General features: G+C 40.7%; 1 protein-coding gene across 2 annotated transcripts in view; it reads left to right on the forward strand.

Annotated features, from left to right (window-relative positions):
- GLI3 (GLI family zinc finger 3) overlaps positions 1 to 19,295 on the forward strand; it is a 215,560-nt gene that overhangs the window by 154,465 nt on the left and 41,800 nt on the right. Inside the window, exons 7-9 of one of the 2 annotated variants that reach the window (XM_037386917.1) lie at positions 381 to 582; positions 16,441 to 16,657; positions 18,124 to 18,240. In XM_037386917.1, the coding sequence (XP_037242814.1) occupies positions 381 to 582; positions 16,441 to 16,657; positions 18,124 to 18,240 (536 nt within the window). The remainder of the gene's footprint in view (positions 1 to 380; positions 583 to 16,440; positions 16,658 to 18,123; positions 18,241 to 19,295) is intronic. The other variant, XM_037386918.1, reaches the window with a different exon arrangement.

Below are 19,295 nucleotides of genomic sequence, written 5' to 3' on the forward strand. Positions count from 1 at the left end.
ATGTGGGTTTGGGTTTGCTGGAAGCCCAGATATGAACCACTGTCTCATTGCTCATGGTTGAATTAATGATGTGAATGTCTAAGAAGCCATCAGATTCATAAATCACCAGAAATGAGAGGGATAACTCATAAAAGTCTTTTCCTTTTGTTTAGCAATTTATCATTTTGCTTGCACATTAATAAACAGAGCTCCCCTGAGGTAAGCCATAGGAAGATAAATTTTTCTTCCTAATTTTCCTCAATCGTAGCCAGTAGATCACAAGAGGAGAGAGTGGGCTTGTCACAGCGTGTTGGTGTCTTGCAACTCCCTCTACCCATCACTGATAACAAATAAATGCGATTAAGTACCTTGGTGGATAATTATTTGTGTTTACATAACAGGCGCGAGGTTTCCGAGTCCGAGATTGTCAGCTAGACCAAGCCGAAAGCGTACGTTGTCCATATCCCCCCTATCTGATCACAGCTTTGACCTTCAGACCATGATACGGACATCTCCAAATTCCTTGGTCACAATTCTCAATAATTCTCGTAGCAGTTCCTCAGCCAGTGGTTCTTATGGCCACTTATCTGCAAGTGCAATAAGGTAAGAAGAGCATTTTTTACCTATATTGTATATTCTCATTTATGTTTCATAGACACATGCAAATGTGGATGTATACTTACATCTTTAAATAACTGCTTTGTGAATATGTGTATTTTGCAGTTTCTATAATGTATGTTTGCTGGAGCTTAACATTCAAAATACTCTTTTTTCCTTGCTTAGAAAGGTATCCACAAGGACTTTCAGGCATATTTGTCCAGTGCAGGTAATACTTCATCTGACTAGTAGCAACACTGTGTGTATGTGTGCTCAGGAATCTTGTTTTCAGAGAAGAAGCTCCAGGCTAGGTTTGTGACTTAAGTCATTTGGGTTCTTCTGGCCATAGATATAATGGACAGTGAAATGTTCCTACATAACAATCATCAGAGAGTAAAGCACACAGCCATGGTACTGATCAATTGAAATGTTTGGCTAGACCTTCATGGTGTTAATCTCCAAGTTGTGGTTTGTTTTTTTTTAATATTTTGGTTCATATATTGAAAGATTAGACTTTCTGTGGCTAAATTATCTTACTTTTTTTGGTACTAAGGAAGCTCTGTTACCATCCAGTATCCTTAGAAATGTTGTCATTTCCACTTGGCTGCTTCACATATGTGTGCAAGAAGACAGCCAAAAATGGTATTCTGGAGACAGAAGAGCAGAGTAGCGAGGGAAGAGGTGGGCAGAATCTGTGTAGGAAAGGGAAGTAAACAGGGCACAGGGAGAGGGAACATGAGCAAGAACTCATGTTCATGTAAAAAAAAAAGGGAGTGGAAGAAAATTAAGAGAAGCAGCAGAAAAAGTGGAGATGCAACCGCAGAACATTCTTGTGTTTGTGACATTGCTATACATTAACTTAGAGAAGCTCCTTTGGCATTCCAAAAAAAATCCCCCACTTCTCCAAAGTCTCAGAAAATTTTGGTTTTGCATTTCTGACACTCAAAGAAAGACTGCTGCTAGTCCCTGGCTTAAAAACAGCTTCCACCTTCAATTTGCAATGAGGTAAAGAGCGAGTCCCCACAGCAATTTATTGTGATCTAAAAGACCCATTTTTGGCAAGGCTCAAACAGGCCTCTCCAGCAAAAATGACACACAACTTCAAAAACTGACTATGGGGATTTGCACTCTTGGAGAAAATGGGGCATGCAACTGGTCTGCTAGAAACCATAAGCTTGCCAGACTTTGAAGGTGACAGCACTGTAAATATTTGGTATTACTGTAAGTCCTGCTGGGTTTTTTTAAGCACTTTTTAAAATAGTCCTGCTTCATAGCTCTGATGTACTTACATAGCTGTAGAGTATTTCACAGGTATGATATCATAGCTCTGCCATACAACTCTGCAGTCTGTGTAACCATGGTCCCAATTACGAAGCTCCATAATGTAGAATATGATTTATGTCAATAGCTGGCAGCAGTTTTGGACCACATCTGTTAAATACATGTACTGTGTGGAGGTGTACTATCCCCCCTGTCATTAAGATGGGATGGCACTTAAAACACTAACCTTCTTTTCCATTGCTTGTAACTTTGGTAAAGCAAATAGTGCATGAAAGTTGGCATAGTCTCTACTTTGTAGTAAGTCTTCCCTCCTTTTACTCCTCGTCCACAGGTTGGTATATGTTTTTGACACATAGAATCACAAACCTAAGGGCCACCCCTGAAAGCCAGAGTCAGATGAATAGTTTTGTTCAAGACAGTTGTGGAACTGGAGTGAGTTATGGGCAGAGACTGAGTAAGGGTGCTAACGAGTAGAACAGTGAGTCTTGTGAACTGGTGTCACTGAAGAAAGCAAGGCTTGTGTGACTGAGGCTGTGGTTGAGCGAAGCTTTCAGCACTTCCTGGTCATACTTCCCAGGAACGCATAATCCAAAATTTCACATGATTTTGAGTGATTTTTTTCTTCTTTTTGATAAGAGTATGCCTGCTCAACATGAAAAGTTGGAAATTCATATATGTCTCCATTCTTCCCGGTGGGAATGAGGGAAAGGGAGAGAGCTAGCTCTCTTTCCAGCTTTGCAACTCACCTCTGTTGATGCCCTTTAATGTCTCCCATGTGAACCTGTCTATAAAAGTTACACCAAAATAGTGACGTAAAGTATTAAACCCAACCCACATTTCATTGCTTTAATAAATTCCAAGACTAAATAGCAACAAGAATATCAGTAAAACTTAATTTATTGCAACTCACTGTCTTGTAAATAATGCAATCAGCACAAGAACTGCTATACTGAACCAAACCATAGGTTCATCCCATTTAATATCCTGTCTGCAACACTAATCAACGTGTAGAAAAGACTTTTTTTTTTCTTCTAGTGTAAAATCCCAGCTCCTAGAAACTTGCAGGTACATCTCATAGGAGTTGCTGCAAGAAAATGGTACAGTTCAGCAGGCCACTAGATGGAATTGTGAGACAGGAAGGATTTGTACTTTAGGCAACATCAGCAGTGTTAACTATACTTAACATTACACAATCCTTCTACTTTTAGATCTTGTTTCCAATCACTTAACTTAGTCCAAATAGTTTACACTTGGTAGCATTTTTCATGGCAGATACTTATCTAATGCTAAGTATTCCAAAAAGTGTCAGTGAAGTTACTCATTTATCAGAATGAAGGTAGCAAAAAAGAGACTTTCCTGTAGAAACTAAAAAACCTGTTGTTACCTTTTCACTGAGCAGCTAAAATTTGCCAGGAATGTTGCCTAGATGCTCTAGATATCATCTTTGCTGTTCTTGAGAAATTGCCCCATTCAGGGAAGCGATAAGCCCTTAAGAGGTTTCTATTAGTATGTGTTAAATAGGCTAAGCCTTCAGCATGTTCCAGTCCAGGGCCCACAAAGAGGAAGGAGGACCTTTCCCTGAAGCTGCAGCTCTGGTTAACCTGGAACTCCCTTGGGAAGCCTGTGGAGGCTGTGCTGTCTGCCCAGCCATAGCAGCCTTGTGAAACAGAAAGCGGTCTTCAGGGGGGAGAGGAGTCAGGCCAGCAACTGTCCAGGTTAAGCAAACTGGGACAAAATGTTTTTGTATAGCACAACGTAGGATTGCGTTGGGAGAAAGGAAAAGCTGCAAAATAAAGAATGCAGAAGCCGGTCATTAAGGAGAATGAAGGTACTGCCCCCTTGTGATTGTGCTTCCATACCGTCTTTAATTTCAGGGTTGCACTGTATTTTTTCGCAGGGCCCCTGCCTGCTCCAGGGCAGAGGCTGAACATCCTCTCTGGATCAATCAGAGCTGCAGGACCCTGCCTCACCTGTCCAGGCAGCTGTAAAAGAGGAGGGAGCCTTTTACCGGGTGGTTTGCTACCTGGAGGGTGGACGCTGCTCTTGCAACACAGTCCCAGCCTGATGCTGGGCAAACTGAATTAGTCGGAGGTGACCACCAGGCTCATACAGTTTCTCTTCTGGAGGCGCAGCCTACCACTCTTAATTCTGCGGAAAAGCTGAATTGCTCCGCCATGGCTTGAAGCTACTGACAGCTCTTTTGAGCATTTTATGTGGAGTGTCATGTTAACTAACCCGGGAGATCTGGTCTCCATGTCTGGAATTGGGCAACCACAATGAGTAGCACTTTTTACCTTCGTCTTTCTTTGATTCATGTTCCTGTGCAAAATGAGTCCTTTGCCTTCCCCTCAGAGGGAGGCTGAAAGCATTAATGCTTGGTGATTATTGTGATCATTTATTGTGATGATTGTGATCATACAGTGATGAGCACAGTAGAGAAGCTCAGGAGTGTACCAGTAATTATGTACTCACTGATGGTTTGAATACAATGGAAGGAAGGCCTATAGGCAATACTTTGGGCAAGGAAAAGTAAAATACCAGAGGGTCTCTCACTGAAGACTATTGTGCACCTTGTGTGCTGAATAAGTAATGAATCAAGCAGGGGGGGAAAGGGGTGCATGGTCACTAACTAACTAAAAGCTGATGGACAGGTTTACTTCTGGTATGTTTGACTTTGTAGAGTCAATGCTTTTTTAACTTGTTTTTGCAAAGGTGCTACTTGTGCTAAGAAAGTGTCTCCAGGACCTCACCAGTGTTTGCCTTGGCTAAAAAAAGTACATCCTCTGGCTAAAAGATTACATCCCGTGCTTCACACATTTTTTCATCACAGGACCCTCTGTATGAGCACTGTGGGATGTTGAAGATGAAATCAAATTACAGGAGCCACATTTTGGGTTCTGGTTTTACAGAGCCAAGCACAGAAGGGCTCTGGTCCTTGACATAGGTACTACTCTGCAGTTCAGATAATAAATAGTAATAGTTTAGCACAATCCAGATAGGGCTCGACTTGGCGGGCACTTTGTCATTGTCAGCTGGCAGTGTAATGCTGTATCCTGACTACTGGCAGAGTACTTGAAAAGAAGATGTCGCTCCTGCTGACAGCTAATAGTGGATCTCCTTTAGCACACCAGGTAGAGCTTCTGCTTTGTGCATTTGAAAACACCTGGTTTAGGTCTCAGCTGGGAGAGATTATGCAGAATGGAGGCGTATGAAAGAGCATCAAATGAGGATAATCCTTCATTTGACATTTACTCATTTGGTTACCTGCCTCCATCCTGCAGTGCAGCACCCCTGCTATTAATCTTTTGTCAGGATGTACTTAATGTTATATTTGCTACCTGTGACAATTATTAGACTTTGCACTTCAGTAGCACTTCTTTTTTTGAGAGGCAGCATGGCCTAGAGTGGGTACAGAGGGAGTAATCACTTCCCATGATGTTGAGAATACCAATTCAAAACCTTTAGAAAAGATTAGCTAGTCTTTAATAAACACAGGAGATTGGGACTTCATGTTCTATATGATCTGAAATTCTGAACCTCTGTGTTTTCCTAGTCTCTTAGCAGTGCTGAGATACCAAATCTACAGAGTAACTTTCCAGAAAATGAGCCAAGTTCCCTGTCAGCTATAAGGTGTTTAAGTCGGTGTTTAAGTCAGGACTAGTTCCACCTGCTACAAGAGATTTTCTTTGTTTCTAAGCAGATGTAACTGTGAGATGTAACACCTTAGCCATCTCATAATGTGTTAAAATTCAGTTTCATGTGAGCATGGGAGACCTTTGGGATCTTCTCCGCAGTTTGAAAGAAACTGATAGCACAGCAGCACTTTCTTTTTTTTTTTTTTCCCCAGGCTCTGCCCCTGCTTCTCTGACATCATCAGAACAGGAAGGAGCAATTAACACAGTGTGGTTAATTACAGCCAGATCCTGGCTGTGCTAGCTCCTGCCACTTTGCTCGAGGCTGATCTGAAGCTGAGCATCAGGGAATGGTGGTGAGGGTGCTTTCAGAAAGGGCACTATAAAGGGATAGCTGGGTTTGTAGGGTGAGCTCAGGCAGCAGTGGATTAATTATCAGGGATGAAGGCTGGAGTCCATGTTTCTGCAAGCAGGTATTGGATTCTCAATGATCTCCTCACCTTGTATAAGCTCCTTGTATAGAGCATTTGTTGTGTAATTAGTCAGTGCCCTCTTTTCTGAACTGCTTTATAACTAGAGACAAGTGACCATGTATTAATTTCTCCAGTTTCCCTTGGCAAAGGGAGAGAAAAGCAGAGAGAAAAATAAAAACAGAGTTAAGATATACAAATGAAGTATAAGGTTATCTCAGAGCAAAGTGAAAGCGTCTCCAGCAGAGACCCCAACAGTCTAATTATGCACTGTATAAAAAAAGCAAAGAGTATCCTTTTATCAGGTTTAAATTATCCAGGTTTTGAATTTAACAGAATGTCTCATAGTTATAAGACAGGGAGGCCTCATGTTCTCAGTCTTCCTTCTTTATTCAATATTTTATATATTCTTATTATGTCTCCTTTTATTCATCTCCTTTCTGAGGCAAATGGTTGTTTTCAGTCTGCTCTTTAGAGAGTTCTTGCATTGTCATTTCAGGCAATACTGTTGGAAACAGTCTCTCTCTACTACATACAATAATATTCCAGAAGAGGAGTAGCAATTCAAGTGGCACCATAATTTTGTGTTCTGTTTCCCGTTCCATTTGTCTTAATGTGTTTTTGCCATAGCTTCAAATTGATCAAGTTTTCATTCCTCTGTTGAATTCTGCATTGAGACAAGCGAGTGCTTCTTGTGAGTTGGCTGAGCTGATTTAGAACCAGTGTATGAGTAGTTCAGACTCCCCTTCATTATCAATATACTTCTTGTTATCAGTATTGCTCATTCATCTAGCATACATGGCTCTAAAGATAACCTCTTAGCTCTTCACCATGCTGCTCAAAATAATTTTGTCATATATGTAGATTTCATTTTTTCATTGCTTGATTCCATACACAGATTGCTGATAATTGCACTAAAAGCCAGAAGAGCCCATCTGAGAACTTGCATCTAACTTTTACTGAAAACCAACTGCTCAATTCTTACCTTTGATTTTTGTTTTAGACTGTTAAAAGTTTTTATGTTTATATATTTAAGTTTGTGTAAAAGGACACAAATGCTGCTTAACGAAATGAATCTTAAAAGGTACGTGTTTAGGGTAGAACAGGTAGAACACAATATATTCAACAATATTTTGCAAGAAGCTCCTTATGACAGGTTGTATATGATAAAAAGTATGTTAATTAAGTGAGCTGTATTAATTAAGTAGGTAACATGTAAGTTTATTACGGGTGTTTTGCTGTTTTGTTATCACCCTTATTGGGATCTGCCTAAAGAAGGTGCAAAGCTGAGTGAAAACTTTTCTAGTCTCTAGATAACTGCATGAAATTTGTTGTAAATTAAGGCTTAGTTGCAGTTCAGACTGAGTCAAAGTCAGCCCAGGTGTAACCCCACTGAAAAAGGTCCTATTATAAGTAGACACGTCACATATGTGCAGCTCAGGACTTTATTCTCCATGGTCTTGTACTGTGCATGGTTAATCTAAAGAAGGGAATATAATGCTCTATCATGCCATAATAGCTTCATTTTATGCTCTCTTTCAAGAAGTGTGAATGGCAGAGAAGTGCTACAAAGTGAATAAAAATGAAATTCGTCAGTATTACAGAAAGTTACATCTATTTCAGGCTCTGTGGAAATATAATTCTGCAGCCAGCCTCTTATAGAAAGCTCATATAGATTATAGGATGGGGTCATTCAGGGAGGTTGTTTTGGGGATCACCTGCATCTTGCATTAGAAGGCGATGAATGTTTTTCAGCACAACAAGACGGCAAGATTTCTGCCTTCAGAAAGTGTATAAGGTAAGAAGTCAAGCTACATAAAGAATACAGACTATGCAGGCATGTGCTGCATGCACATTTACATGTACATATACACCTATATACAAGTGTGATTTGTGTATGCCTGTAAATGTATGTGTCACAGATCTTGTAATTAAATGTCAGTTTGAAGCAACTTGCTACAGATTGGTTTAGTGTTACTTGAAGAGTTTAAAGTAATTGGACCCAGTGCAATATTAATTCCAGGAAAGTTCTGAAGCTAAGAGAGGTACGCTAAAGTTTAACACTTAATTATTTCATTTTGAGACCCTAAAAGCAAGTATTAATTAGCACTTTCCATGTAATCAATGATACCAGTTTTAGAAACCAAAAAATACTTACCCATTAATTTAATTCAAAATTATGTTTGCCAGAAGAATTGTGAGCTTGCATGGGTGGGGGGGTGGAGCACAGATGAATTATGCGAGGTACTGTTAATACAAAGTCCAGTTAGGGTCCTGAGGATTACTGAACAGCAGTATTCCAGCAAAAAGGACAAAGCTGTCAATGCTGTCTGAGCACATAAGGTTAATCAGTGTGGCTGTGTTGCTCTCAGTGAAACTATTCCATTTTACTCCGGTATATGGCAATATATTCATGAAGAAAATTTTCTCCTAGCCTAGCAGATAAAACAGAATAGATAATGTGGTAAGCTGAAGAGAAAGTGCAAACCACAGTCTGTTAATTTTAAACTGGTAATAGGAAAGTGAAAAAAAGAGGCAACGATGTATGTATGTAAGTTAAATACAGTTGTAAAATGATGACTGTTATCTGATGAAAACTGGGAAAAAAAAGTGTAATATATGCTATACTGTATTAGATGCAGGATACATCTTTTTACAAATTCAGTTAGATGACTTGTCTCTATGTTAGTGATTTTTAATGAAACGTGTCAACATTACAGATGCAGAGGGATATTTGTGAACCTAGTCAGTTTTGAAGAATCATTTCAAAGGATTTCAAGTCTCATACCTGCCGTTAAGATCACGCCACGTGTCTGGTTTCATAGTCACAGTTTGATACTGTTTTCCTCTCTACTTAAGTGACAAGCTGTAAAATCAACTAATGGCTTGTCTGCATTGCCTACTGAAAGCTCACTGTTGTCAGTTAGAAAGTAGAGGGACAAGAACAGGATTTAAAACAAAACTCTTTGTTTGTTTTACTGAAAAAAGGTAAAATACTCCAAACAGAAGTGTGTTTTTAAAGTCTCCCTTCCTGTAGCACCATTTGGTTTTATTTTTGCAGCTAAGATACTTGAGGCGGCAAGAATTTTGCAGATCTCTTCAGGGCCACAAGTCTGCTGAATGCATTGTCACCACTGTGACCTGAGCAATTTGTCAACAGTCACTCTTGCAGGTTGTTTCCATCAAGAGGGGAAGTATGTGACAGAGTTGGAAACTTCTTACTCGCTCTTGTTTGTTTACAAAGAACATATACAAATTCCTGTTTCTGCCAACTCAAACAACAGGAAACAATTTTCTTATGCAGTGTTCCTGGCTGCTTCTTCTCTTCTAGGTCTTGTCCAAAAGAACTCCTTGGCTTTCTCTCTTCTGCATCTCCATTAAGGTCAGACTGTGAGTCTGTCCTGCTGACTGTCCGCAGCTTTCTGCGTCTGACTGTGAAGTATTCCTGGCTGCATATTACACACATGCATAGTTCCATCAAAATATGTACATGAGCTTCTGCGTATGAAGTCAGCTTATGCAGACCCCCTCAGCACCAGCAGCTCAACTCCCAGCCACCCTTACGTACGTCCCGTGGTTTGGACAGTTGCTCTTGCATGACAGTGGACTGAATGAAGCTGTTTCCTACATTACTCCTCATACAAAAAGAGAATCTGAGCATGTGAAAAGCAATATTTGATCACTATTGACTTAATTATGACTTGGGTTATGACTCAATTCAGTTAAGACTGCAATGTCTGTAGGGCCCAGCTTTTAGGACAGCACTTAAGGACTTGCTGAAGTCAGTCCCTCTTCAGAAGTATTGAAGAGTTATTAGGGGTGCTTTCCTGAAGAGTAGCTGGGTGTGTTTTTAAAATGGGAAAGGTGCTTGTTTTGCCCCTTAACAACATTCCTAAACAATAAATAAGGACTTTGGAAATACAGACCAAAACCTGAAGGTGAAATCCTGGCCTAGTGTAAGGAAGGGATAAAAACTCCATTGAATTCAGTGAGTCCAGGTATTCACCCAACATTTATTAGTGGATTTCTGCACCTTGGTTTTTCAGTTCTCTTGCCCACAGGCTTCATGCAGCTCTTGAGGGACAGTAAGACAAAGTAGTGACATCTGTACCTACTTGAGCATGAGCTAGGAGAAGCCATGGTGTTATCCTAATACCTGGTGATCAGCTTTATTGAACATTAAGCCGGTCCACCTAAAAATTACCTCTAGCTTCATGAACATTTTGGAGGGACTTGGATCATTTGGTCTGCCTAGTATCAGTCGCTGATGGCAAAACAGATGATGGAGGCTACGGAGGGATCTGGGAGTCCCAAGGCTTTTCCACAAGTTGGGAAGGGCCCGTGTGCCCCCTTGCAGTGCAGGATACACCCTCCTTCATGGAGCGAGCGCTGGGACTGAAGCCTTCTCCTGCATTGTAGTGTTGATGGAGCCAGTGTGCCTCACTATGACACATGCCTCTGTACTGCCACCACTTCTGTACATTTTATTTCAAGAACAATGTTAGACAGCTGGGGGGGACTACCAGGAAGAGCAGGGAAAATGATCAGAGGTCTAAAAAATTATGTTTGATGAGTTAAAATAGATTGGACCTATTTTGTCCAGATTAAAGATGAGAAAACTAGACAGGAAGAGGGTATAGTAATAATTTCAAGTATGCAAAAGAGAAAAGAAAGAAGAGACTGCAAAGGGGAAGATGCATGATGAGTATTGGCTAGAATAACAAAGTGCTGATCTTGAATTGCTGCAGGAAAGATTTGGGATAGGGGATAGGAAAGGAAACTTTAATGTGGTAAACATAATGTGGTTCTATATGAATAGATAAAGATATCCCAAAGCAACAAATCCATCCTTTTGAAATTTAAAAAAAGAAAGAAGATTTTAAAACATAGGAAATGTCCCACTGGATCAAACTAGAGGTGCTAGATACTATCTAGTTACACAGTCTGTCTCTGATGGTGCAAACAGCTGACTATTCAAGACACATACGAACCTGCCTGCTTTCTGACTTTCATTCTCTCTGTTCTCTCCTAACATCAATAATAATTATGTTAGCGATCCCAAAGCATATGCTCTCACTTGTTCCTTTTAGTATTTCTTTATGTTGTCTTTGGACTTTGCTAGTCCCATTTGAACCTGCTGGCTATGTCTGCCCCCTGGGGCAGCTGTTCCAGAAGTTCACCAATGCTTTTTATTCACCTGTGGCTTTCATTGCATGCCCCCTAGTTTACACGCTTGAAAAGCTCTTTTCAAAAAATGTTGCAAAGCAGAACCAGAAAAGGGAAAGCACTGGACTACTTTTGCAAGACGTACATGTGTGAGATCTTGCAGAACTGCATATGTTTTGTGATACAAGGAAGGTATCTTCACACGTTTTGTGAAGACAAGAAAACTATTGTGATATAATGAAACTGTCCTCACAGTACTCACAAAATTGGCATATCCTCTGCCATTTTGTGTCAGCCTGCCTCCTTATGCACACCTATTCAATGTATAGGAGAGAAGGAATTTTTCCTGATGAATTCACAGCTGTTTTGCAGTAAATTCCACAGCTGTGACCAGAAACTGGATGACCTTGTTAGTAGGACAGCCACAAAGTAGCCACAAAGTTTGGTTTTGATTATAATGTCTGTTTTTCTTCTTCTTGAAGTCTGTTCCTTAAAATTTGATGTGCTCATGTAATTGCAATGTAGTTCACTGCCCTGCTTTACCTCCAGTGAAGGGAGTTTGAGACTTTGCAGAGAGAAGAGAGAGACAGACTGACAGACACAGAAACCCACAGTATGGAAAAAATGAATTATATCACTGATGGGCTTTTCTGTCAGTGTATATGAGTTATTGATTGCTTAAGCAGAAGTATTATACGTTTTTTCTAACCCTTATTCCCTATAAAACTCAACAACTAAAAAGATAACTTGCATGTAGTTTATTAGTGGTCTTATATGCATTCATCTTTTTGTTTTTTCCCTTTTCTACTTTGTTTAAAGAAAAACCTCTGTAAAGGAAATACAAATCAGATTCCCTACAGTGGTGTAGGTTTTCATTTCTCAGTAGGTGTATGGAAGAAAAAGATTAATAATTCACACTTCTGTGAATCCAGATTTTTTTGCAAGTGACTGGTGTTTTGGAAAACGTGAACGGTTGAGGCAGCATCTTGCATTCTTCTGGCATCTGGATTTTGGAAGTGTTGAGCACCCCTTCTCTGAAATGAAGCCTCTTTAAGGTATCTTGAAAGAAATGTGCTGCAAGTTAAGGCCTCTGAAACCACTCATTGCTTTTAAAAAAAGCTGGTTGTTGGTTTTAGTAGTTCTGGACACTCAAAGTGATTACTTTCAGGTCTTGTTTCCGCCTCTTTACTGCATGGCTCTTTACAGCATGATTTTTAGGCAGTTACTGAGGGACACCAGTGCCATCTTGATCAACATTTCTGAGCAGGCATGGCTGCATGGGCTGGGCAAGGCCAGGTGGTGCTGCTGCCCACCCTTCCTGCTGATGCTGGCCTCCTGGCTAGAAAGCAACGTTAGCTTGGTGGGGCCAGCAAGAGGGCATAGAGCTGCCCATCAAGGCAGGGAGATCCCATGGGGTCCAAGAGCTGTCTGGGCTACCGGGATTCTTCACACATCCCGTATTAAAGAATTATTGAACAAAGTGTGTTAAAAACTTTGAGAAGGAGGGCAGGAATACAGGTGTCCCCTTCCCAACAGAGCGCTCGGTGCCAGCAGTGTTGTAAGCTTTGATATTTTTTTCTTCATTTTGTCCCACATCATCAACTTTATTGTCGAGCAGCCTGAATGGTTTCTGAAAAGCAGAGGAAGACCTGCCACCTTCTCTTCTCTTCACATCCTTCTGATCTTTTCAGATCAGAAAAATTGTCCAGGCTACCCTGTGACAACATCTTGCATGTGAGTGACGTCAAACCTGGGCAGGTCATCTTGCCTTATGGAGAGCTCTCCAGAAACAGCTGGAGATAATTATTTGAAGGCAGTGCTCTGAGCGATTTAAAAAATCACCCTGGTGGCTGAACCATTTTTGAGTACTCCCCTGAGCTGTGCTAGCTATTCCTCTGCTCCCTCACGATCTCATCTTCACTTCAGTCTGAGATGTTTGAATCTGGAGGTAGAGGGTGTGATTTGCAGGTTGCCAGGCTCCATCAGAAAATCCTAGTGCCTCAGACTCAACCATTGCTGCTGAGCACAGGGCAAAAGATACTAAAGAAATAAGGATTCCTCCTTCCCTTAGCCCATCTGTCCAGCTGTGTCTTAATGCATCTGCTTGTGGTGGTGGTGTTGTTTTCTAGTAAGAGCCACTAGCTAAGATGATGTCTGCCTCCTCTGCTGTACCCCAGAAGGGTACTTGCTTGCAAGTTGGACAGAAGTTGTCGATGCCTGACTTAGCATCCTTCTTCTGGAAGCTCATGTGGTGTTAAAGCAGATGCAGATGAAGAGGACAACCCTGTGAGGTAAAACCTGTCCTCTTGATGGAAGCAATTTTTATTTATATAGAGATGGGAATAGTGAATCTCTTAACGTTTGAGCACTTGCACTGTACTGGTGTGAGGCATGTCACTGCAGGCCAGTGAAACTAGCTTCTGTATTTGTTGAAGCAGAGCTGCTTTTGTCCTGTTATGAGAAAGGTACTTTGCCGTTGGGGAGGCATCATCACTTTTTGTGTTCCTCTGCATGGGGCAGAGAACTTGAAGGAGGGGTGCTTGACCAAAAATACCCTATTGACATAGCAGTCTTTTCCCATCTTTGGAGAGACTGAGCGGAGAATATTGCCAAACCGTAGAAAATATGAGTGGGCTACATGAAGGGCAAGTTGTATGTATACATCTTGGTGCTCCTGCAGTCTTGCCTGTTTGGGGCCAGATGTTCCTCTTCAGCATCCAAGTTGCTGGGTCTCTTGTCAGCGTCACTGTAACAGCCTCCTATTGAGATAAAAATATATTCAGATCACATCTGTTCCTTCCTGCCCCTTCTGAAGTGTTTGGGAGGGATCTCCTGTGCTCTTGCTTTAGATAGATTAAAAAACTTAATGTTAGATTCAGGTGCTCATGTAACTGTAGTCACAGAGCAGTGAGGGGCAGGTTCTGCATCTCTGAGCTGAGATCTTAAGTCAGTCACGTCTTGTGGCTGAATCGTAAGTTTGTCTTTTTAGCATGTAGGATTTGAAGAATATTACCATTTTTGAGCCTGGACTCGCAAAGCTAGGTATTTTTGTGCAGGCTTAAACATCTAGAAAGGAAAAACCCCAACATGTATTTCCAAGGGTGCTATGTGCTTGGAGCTCCCAATGAAATCAGTCAATTATTTTTTTTCCTTTTAAACTGATTCAGCTGAAGGGTGAGGATGTCCTAGGCATTAACCACTCACAGTGGACTAAAATACTTCATCCAAATTGTTTCTGTGCTGCATTTGTTGATCTTGATGAATTTGATAGCATCTTCAGGATGGTGCCAACTAGTGTTTGAAGTGTACGAGAAGAACTCACAGTGTATATATGGAAGCAATAAATGCTGGCGTATAGTAAGGAGGCATTGTTTCAGCCTTATGTATGACATTGTAATTGTATGTTTTTTAATGAACAGACCGGAGTAGTTACACTTAGGAATGTTTGTTCGCTAAAAAGGAAAAGGGGTGTTAAATCATTGTGTTCTTTGATGAATGGCTTGTGCGCTGAAGAATAAATTGAACAAACTGGCATAGAGCTCAGTGAACATGAAATCAGCTATTAGAAGAAAGCTTGTGAACAAATTCTGAGCCTGATATGCATCTTTTGATTAATGCCCTATCAATCATCCGTAGTGGCTACCTTAGCTAAGTCATGCAGTAATCATCCATGGTTGCTTACAGGAACACTAGCAGGGACTCTAGAGCTGCAATAACTGAATATTATTACAGATTTCTCCCTAACTCTTGCTGTGAACAATTACTGTTTTCACTACATTTCTGCCTCCCTTTATTAAAAAGAATACAATACAAAATGAAAAGAGAGTTCCGCAAAGACCAGTAAAATTCTCCCAGGGTATTCTTAATGATATTCTGTCCTAAATGGGCAAACTATTGTAATGCAAAGTTCTCACCAGGAATAATAGTAATGTAATCACATTGAAGCTGTCTCTTTATGGATTGTAGTCAAACAGACAAAATGTATAGTCAGATTAATGAACACAGACTTTCTGTAGAATTATTATTTAAAATGGTTGAAATTATTTTAGCTCTTTTTGTATGGCAGTATTTTCAGTTAATGCACTTAACAGCAACAGCAATTAAGACTCCAGACTGTAAACTCGGATTAAACCCACCCATATGACATTAGAAGCCTTGATTTTTAAAAGGTATTGTGCTTGAACCCCTCTCTTTGAAGACCTAATGTTTTAAATTTGTATGTCTCTTTTGAACTGTGGTTGTTTAGCTGTTTGGGGTTTTTTTTTAAGAAAAAGAAGATCAATTAATACACTACTTCTTCTTTTTGGTTTTGGTTGGGTTTTTTTTGTTTTTTTTTATGATTTTAAATTATTGGCAAATGTTTACAGGAGAGTCTCATATTCCTGTGTGTGAAGATTTAGTTCCACACCATTTATTTCTTGAGTGTGACACAAAGAATGGTTTGGCACTACCCACAGAATAGGTCCTTAGATGGCAGTGTAATTTCCTCCCAAGTCACTGTAGTCTGGGAAATATGGTGAAGTAATGAAGTGATGACAGGTATTAACATGCATAATGGGCTTTAATAGACATTTAATGTTGTTTAACTGGAAGAAGGAGAAGTGCTTTCCCATTGGAATATTTCTACATTGAAACTCATTGATCACCAATTTCAGAGGGGAAAGGTTAATCCATCAGTTTCTGTAACCAAACGGCACTGATGGAAATTCTTTAGGTGACATTCTGGATGAACTGAGCTTTCCATCTTTGCAAACAAATGAGTGATATGACAAGCATGGTGTTCAGAACACATTTAACCAATTGATTTTCTCTCCTCTTGTAATAAGATCTAGAGACATATGAAAGAGCGTAGCATGAGCCAAGATTAAAGGAACTGCTTCATACACGCGAACATAGGGGAACTGCATTATCAATAAAAGTACTATAAAGCATGTAGGCACCCATTCTTTCTCTTTATATAAAGTTTGTTATTGCAATAAATAGCTGTTATTGAACTGCTTGCCTTTTATTTCAGTTTTCCTGAATTTTATTTCAGTCGGCTTTCTGTAGTTGCCTGGTAAATGTGAGGAAAAAATGTTATGTTTTGTTATGGTATCATTTTTGCACTCACTAGGAAATCCAGGCCAATTCTGGATTTAAACATAGGATTTATCATCCTTTGGGGCACAAAGAAAAATATGAGGGGGAGGGAGGAAGGGACATGACTTAATGTAAATATATCCAATCTATTTTAACGGTTTAATCTGTACAGTTCCATACTGTAATGACCCTCATCTTTTTCCTCCCTCTTCCCTCCTTTTTTCTCCCAAATTCAGCCCTGCTCTGAGTTTCACATACCCTCCTACACCAGTATCCCTCCAGCAAATGCATCAGCAAATTATAAGTCGTCAGCAAACCCTAGGTTCAGCCTTTGGACACAGCCCTCCACTCATCCATCCTGCTCCAACTTTTCCTACCCAGAGACCTATTCCCGGCATCCCCAGTGTTCTGAACCCTGTCCAGGTCAGCTCTGGACCTTCTGAGTCCACACAGGTGAGAGACAACAAAAGAAATCTGTGCACCCCATTAATTTAAAAATGAAATAAATGGCATTGTCTCGATGGCAATTAATCAGCACTGTCACTGAGACCCTTCGATAACAGTTTTCTTGCAGCTATAGCATTTGCAGTCCCTTTATTATAAATCACAGGAGTGTATGCGTGGTTCCTGATTGGTAGTGTGCTTTTTAGTCCTCATAAATACTTCAGTGCGCTGTAGCAGCTTCTCATTCCAAACTGTCTGTCCTGGATCTTACAGGAACTTAATAGTGGGCAGTAAGAAAGAGGAGGAAAATGCATCAAAAACACCAAAATTTTGAAGATGAGCAGCTTCAACTCCAAATCAGATCGGCTGTAATATACACAGGGTCATACTCTGCCCTCCTGACACAGGTGTAACTTGAAGTAACTCACTCCTGTCTGTGAGAAACAGAGGATCTCAAGGATAGTGCAGAGACTTGAAGGTTTTTTTTCTCTGATTTGTGCAAATTTGGACTTCAAATGACTTTGAATTAATCATTTCAGTAAACCAAGGTGTGTTCTCAAAAGCTGGCGATGTGCAGCCGTGAATCAGGCCTGTAACATGGAGTTTATCACAGTTTGTGGTTCGCCTGTTATTAGCTAGTGCTGTTTGTTTCCAGATGACCTGGGATAGGTTATTTATCAATCTGGGAGCTGTTTATCTCCTGGCTAGCTTTTACAAATGTAGAAGCAGAACATGCTCCTGTAGGAAGCATATTGATTTTTTGTGGGGTCCATGCAAGTTCAGATATCTCTAAAAGATCTCTGGATTCCTACAAGATCCATTTGCAGGTGTAGATAATGGTGTTCAGTCTAGCACAGCAAGCAAAAACCAAGATTCTGGCCTGTTCATGTCAGCAGCAGTTTTGCTATTTACTTGGGAGGACCCAGGACTTCACCTAGGATTTTTTGGCTAAGCCTTGCACTAGTGTTCAGTTTTTCTTTCTATCTACCATTATAATGGGAAACACAGTAAAAGAGCTTTTGTGTGCCAATGTTCAGTGCAAAACCTTTCCTCCAAGTGTGAAAAAATAAATCTTGCCCTTGTGTTTATTTGAATGAGCACACAGTGATTTTGCTTTTCAAAATTGCCTTTCTGAAGTCATCATTATGTGGAAAATCAAGTTCTTCCTACCCGTCCCTGGCCTGACAAAACTGCTATTGGTTTGTAGCAAGGAACGACATCAAACGCCGTCCTCCCTGTTCCCTCCCTGCTCCATTACAAGGTTGAGCAAGGCAGCTCTTCTGCGAGTTAATGCTATGTAATTGAAGCACAATGTAATTGCACATCCAATATAATTAACAGTGTAGCTTCTCCAAATAATGTTGCTGAGCAGATGCTGCATATTTTTGTTTGGAGCTACATATTTATCACCGTCTAATTTTGTCTTCTTTCGGGGGGAAAAAAAAACCCCACCAAAACAACCAACGTGCCTGCAGCAGAATAAACCCACAAGTGAATCTGCCGTGAGCAGCACTGGAGATCCCATGCACAACAAGCGCTCCAAGATAAAGCCTGACGAGGACCTGCCCAGCCCGGGAGCAGGAAGCGTGCAGGTATGGCCGTCAGGGTACACCCATAAACCTTTTATCTTCCTGCTGGAGGGAAAACGCACCTTGCCTGTAGCACATGTTTTCAGCCTTCCTGCACTCGTATGGCCCTTCATTCAGCGCACACAGACAGGCAGGCTGGGCTCAGGGTGGCCTGGCTTAAATGTGAGCTGTGAGGGGCTGCTGCAGAAGAGGGCAGAGAGGGAGGAGGCAGGTGGAGAGGTGCCTCTGATCAGTTAGAGAGTGCTCAACCCTCTGTTTGCCATGGAAAAGCGAACGACGCATTCAGGTCTTTACTGAGGACTTCTTTTCTGTTCAGCAAAAATACTTATGCCACCTTGACTTTGACCGGGTCTTAGCACTGTACTGCACTGAGGCCTCAGCGCTGGGCTCCTGTCTCACTCGCTAGACTTTCTATACCAGTCAATGCCACTGGTTTTAATAAAGCAAATCCCAATTTGCGGTGACTCGGAGAGATGAGAATCAGAGCCTCCATCTAGTGAGTGAATCCATGAAAAGAAAGTAGAGGTCTGTCTGAATTCTTTAGCAGGTTTGAAATGGAAAAATAGCACGAGTGCATAATCTGAACCAAACGTTTATGCTTACATCTGACTCTCTTAACCTCAGCAAATAACAAACTGGAGTGAATGAAGCACTTGAGGAACTGAAGGTGGAAAGTCAAAAATCAAAATTAAATACTCTCTGCCCCGGCTCACCCGTTTCATGCACATATTATGGATGAGAACAGACTAACAAGTAGCCTGAAAGTTAGCAGTTTGCTCTTGGAAAGGTTTTAGTGTGAAAAAATGTTAATGGATTAACAATGAAAACACGCTGTGGAATACTGGTGATCCGGGTTGTGTCTAATCCTAGTACTAAAGTCAAATTCATTTATTTCAACTATATTGAATATTGTCTTTTTCGCAAGCAGCAAGTGTACAAATAACAAGCTGCTTAAGTGTAGGGAGAGGGAAGCCAAGCCTTTATGATTTGCTTTTAATTGAAAAGCAAAGGGACTTTTTTAGATGCTCTCTGGAGTGAGTACTTCTGGGGAGGAAAAA

Source organism: Falco rusticolus, chromosome 4 (genome assembly GCF_015220075.1).
Source record: "Falco rusticolus isolate bFalRus1 chromosome 4, bFalRus1.pri, whole genome shotgun sequence".
Classification (NCBI taxonomy): Eukaryota; Metazoa; Chordata; class Aves; order Falconiformes; family Falconidae; genus Falco; species Falco rusticolus.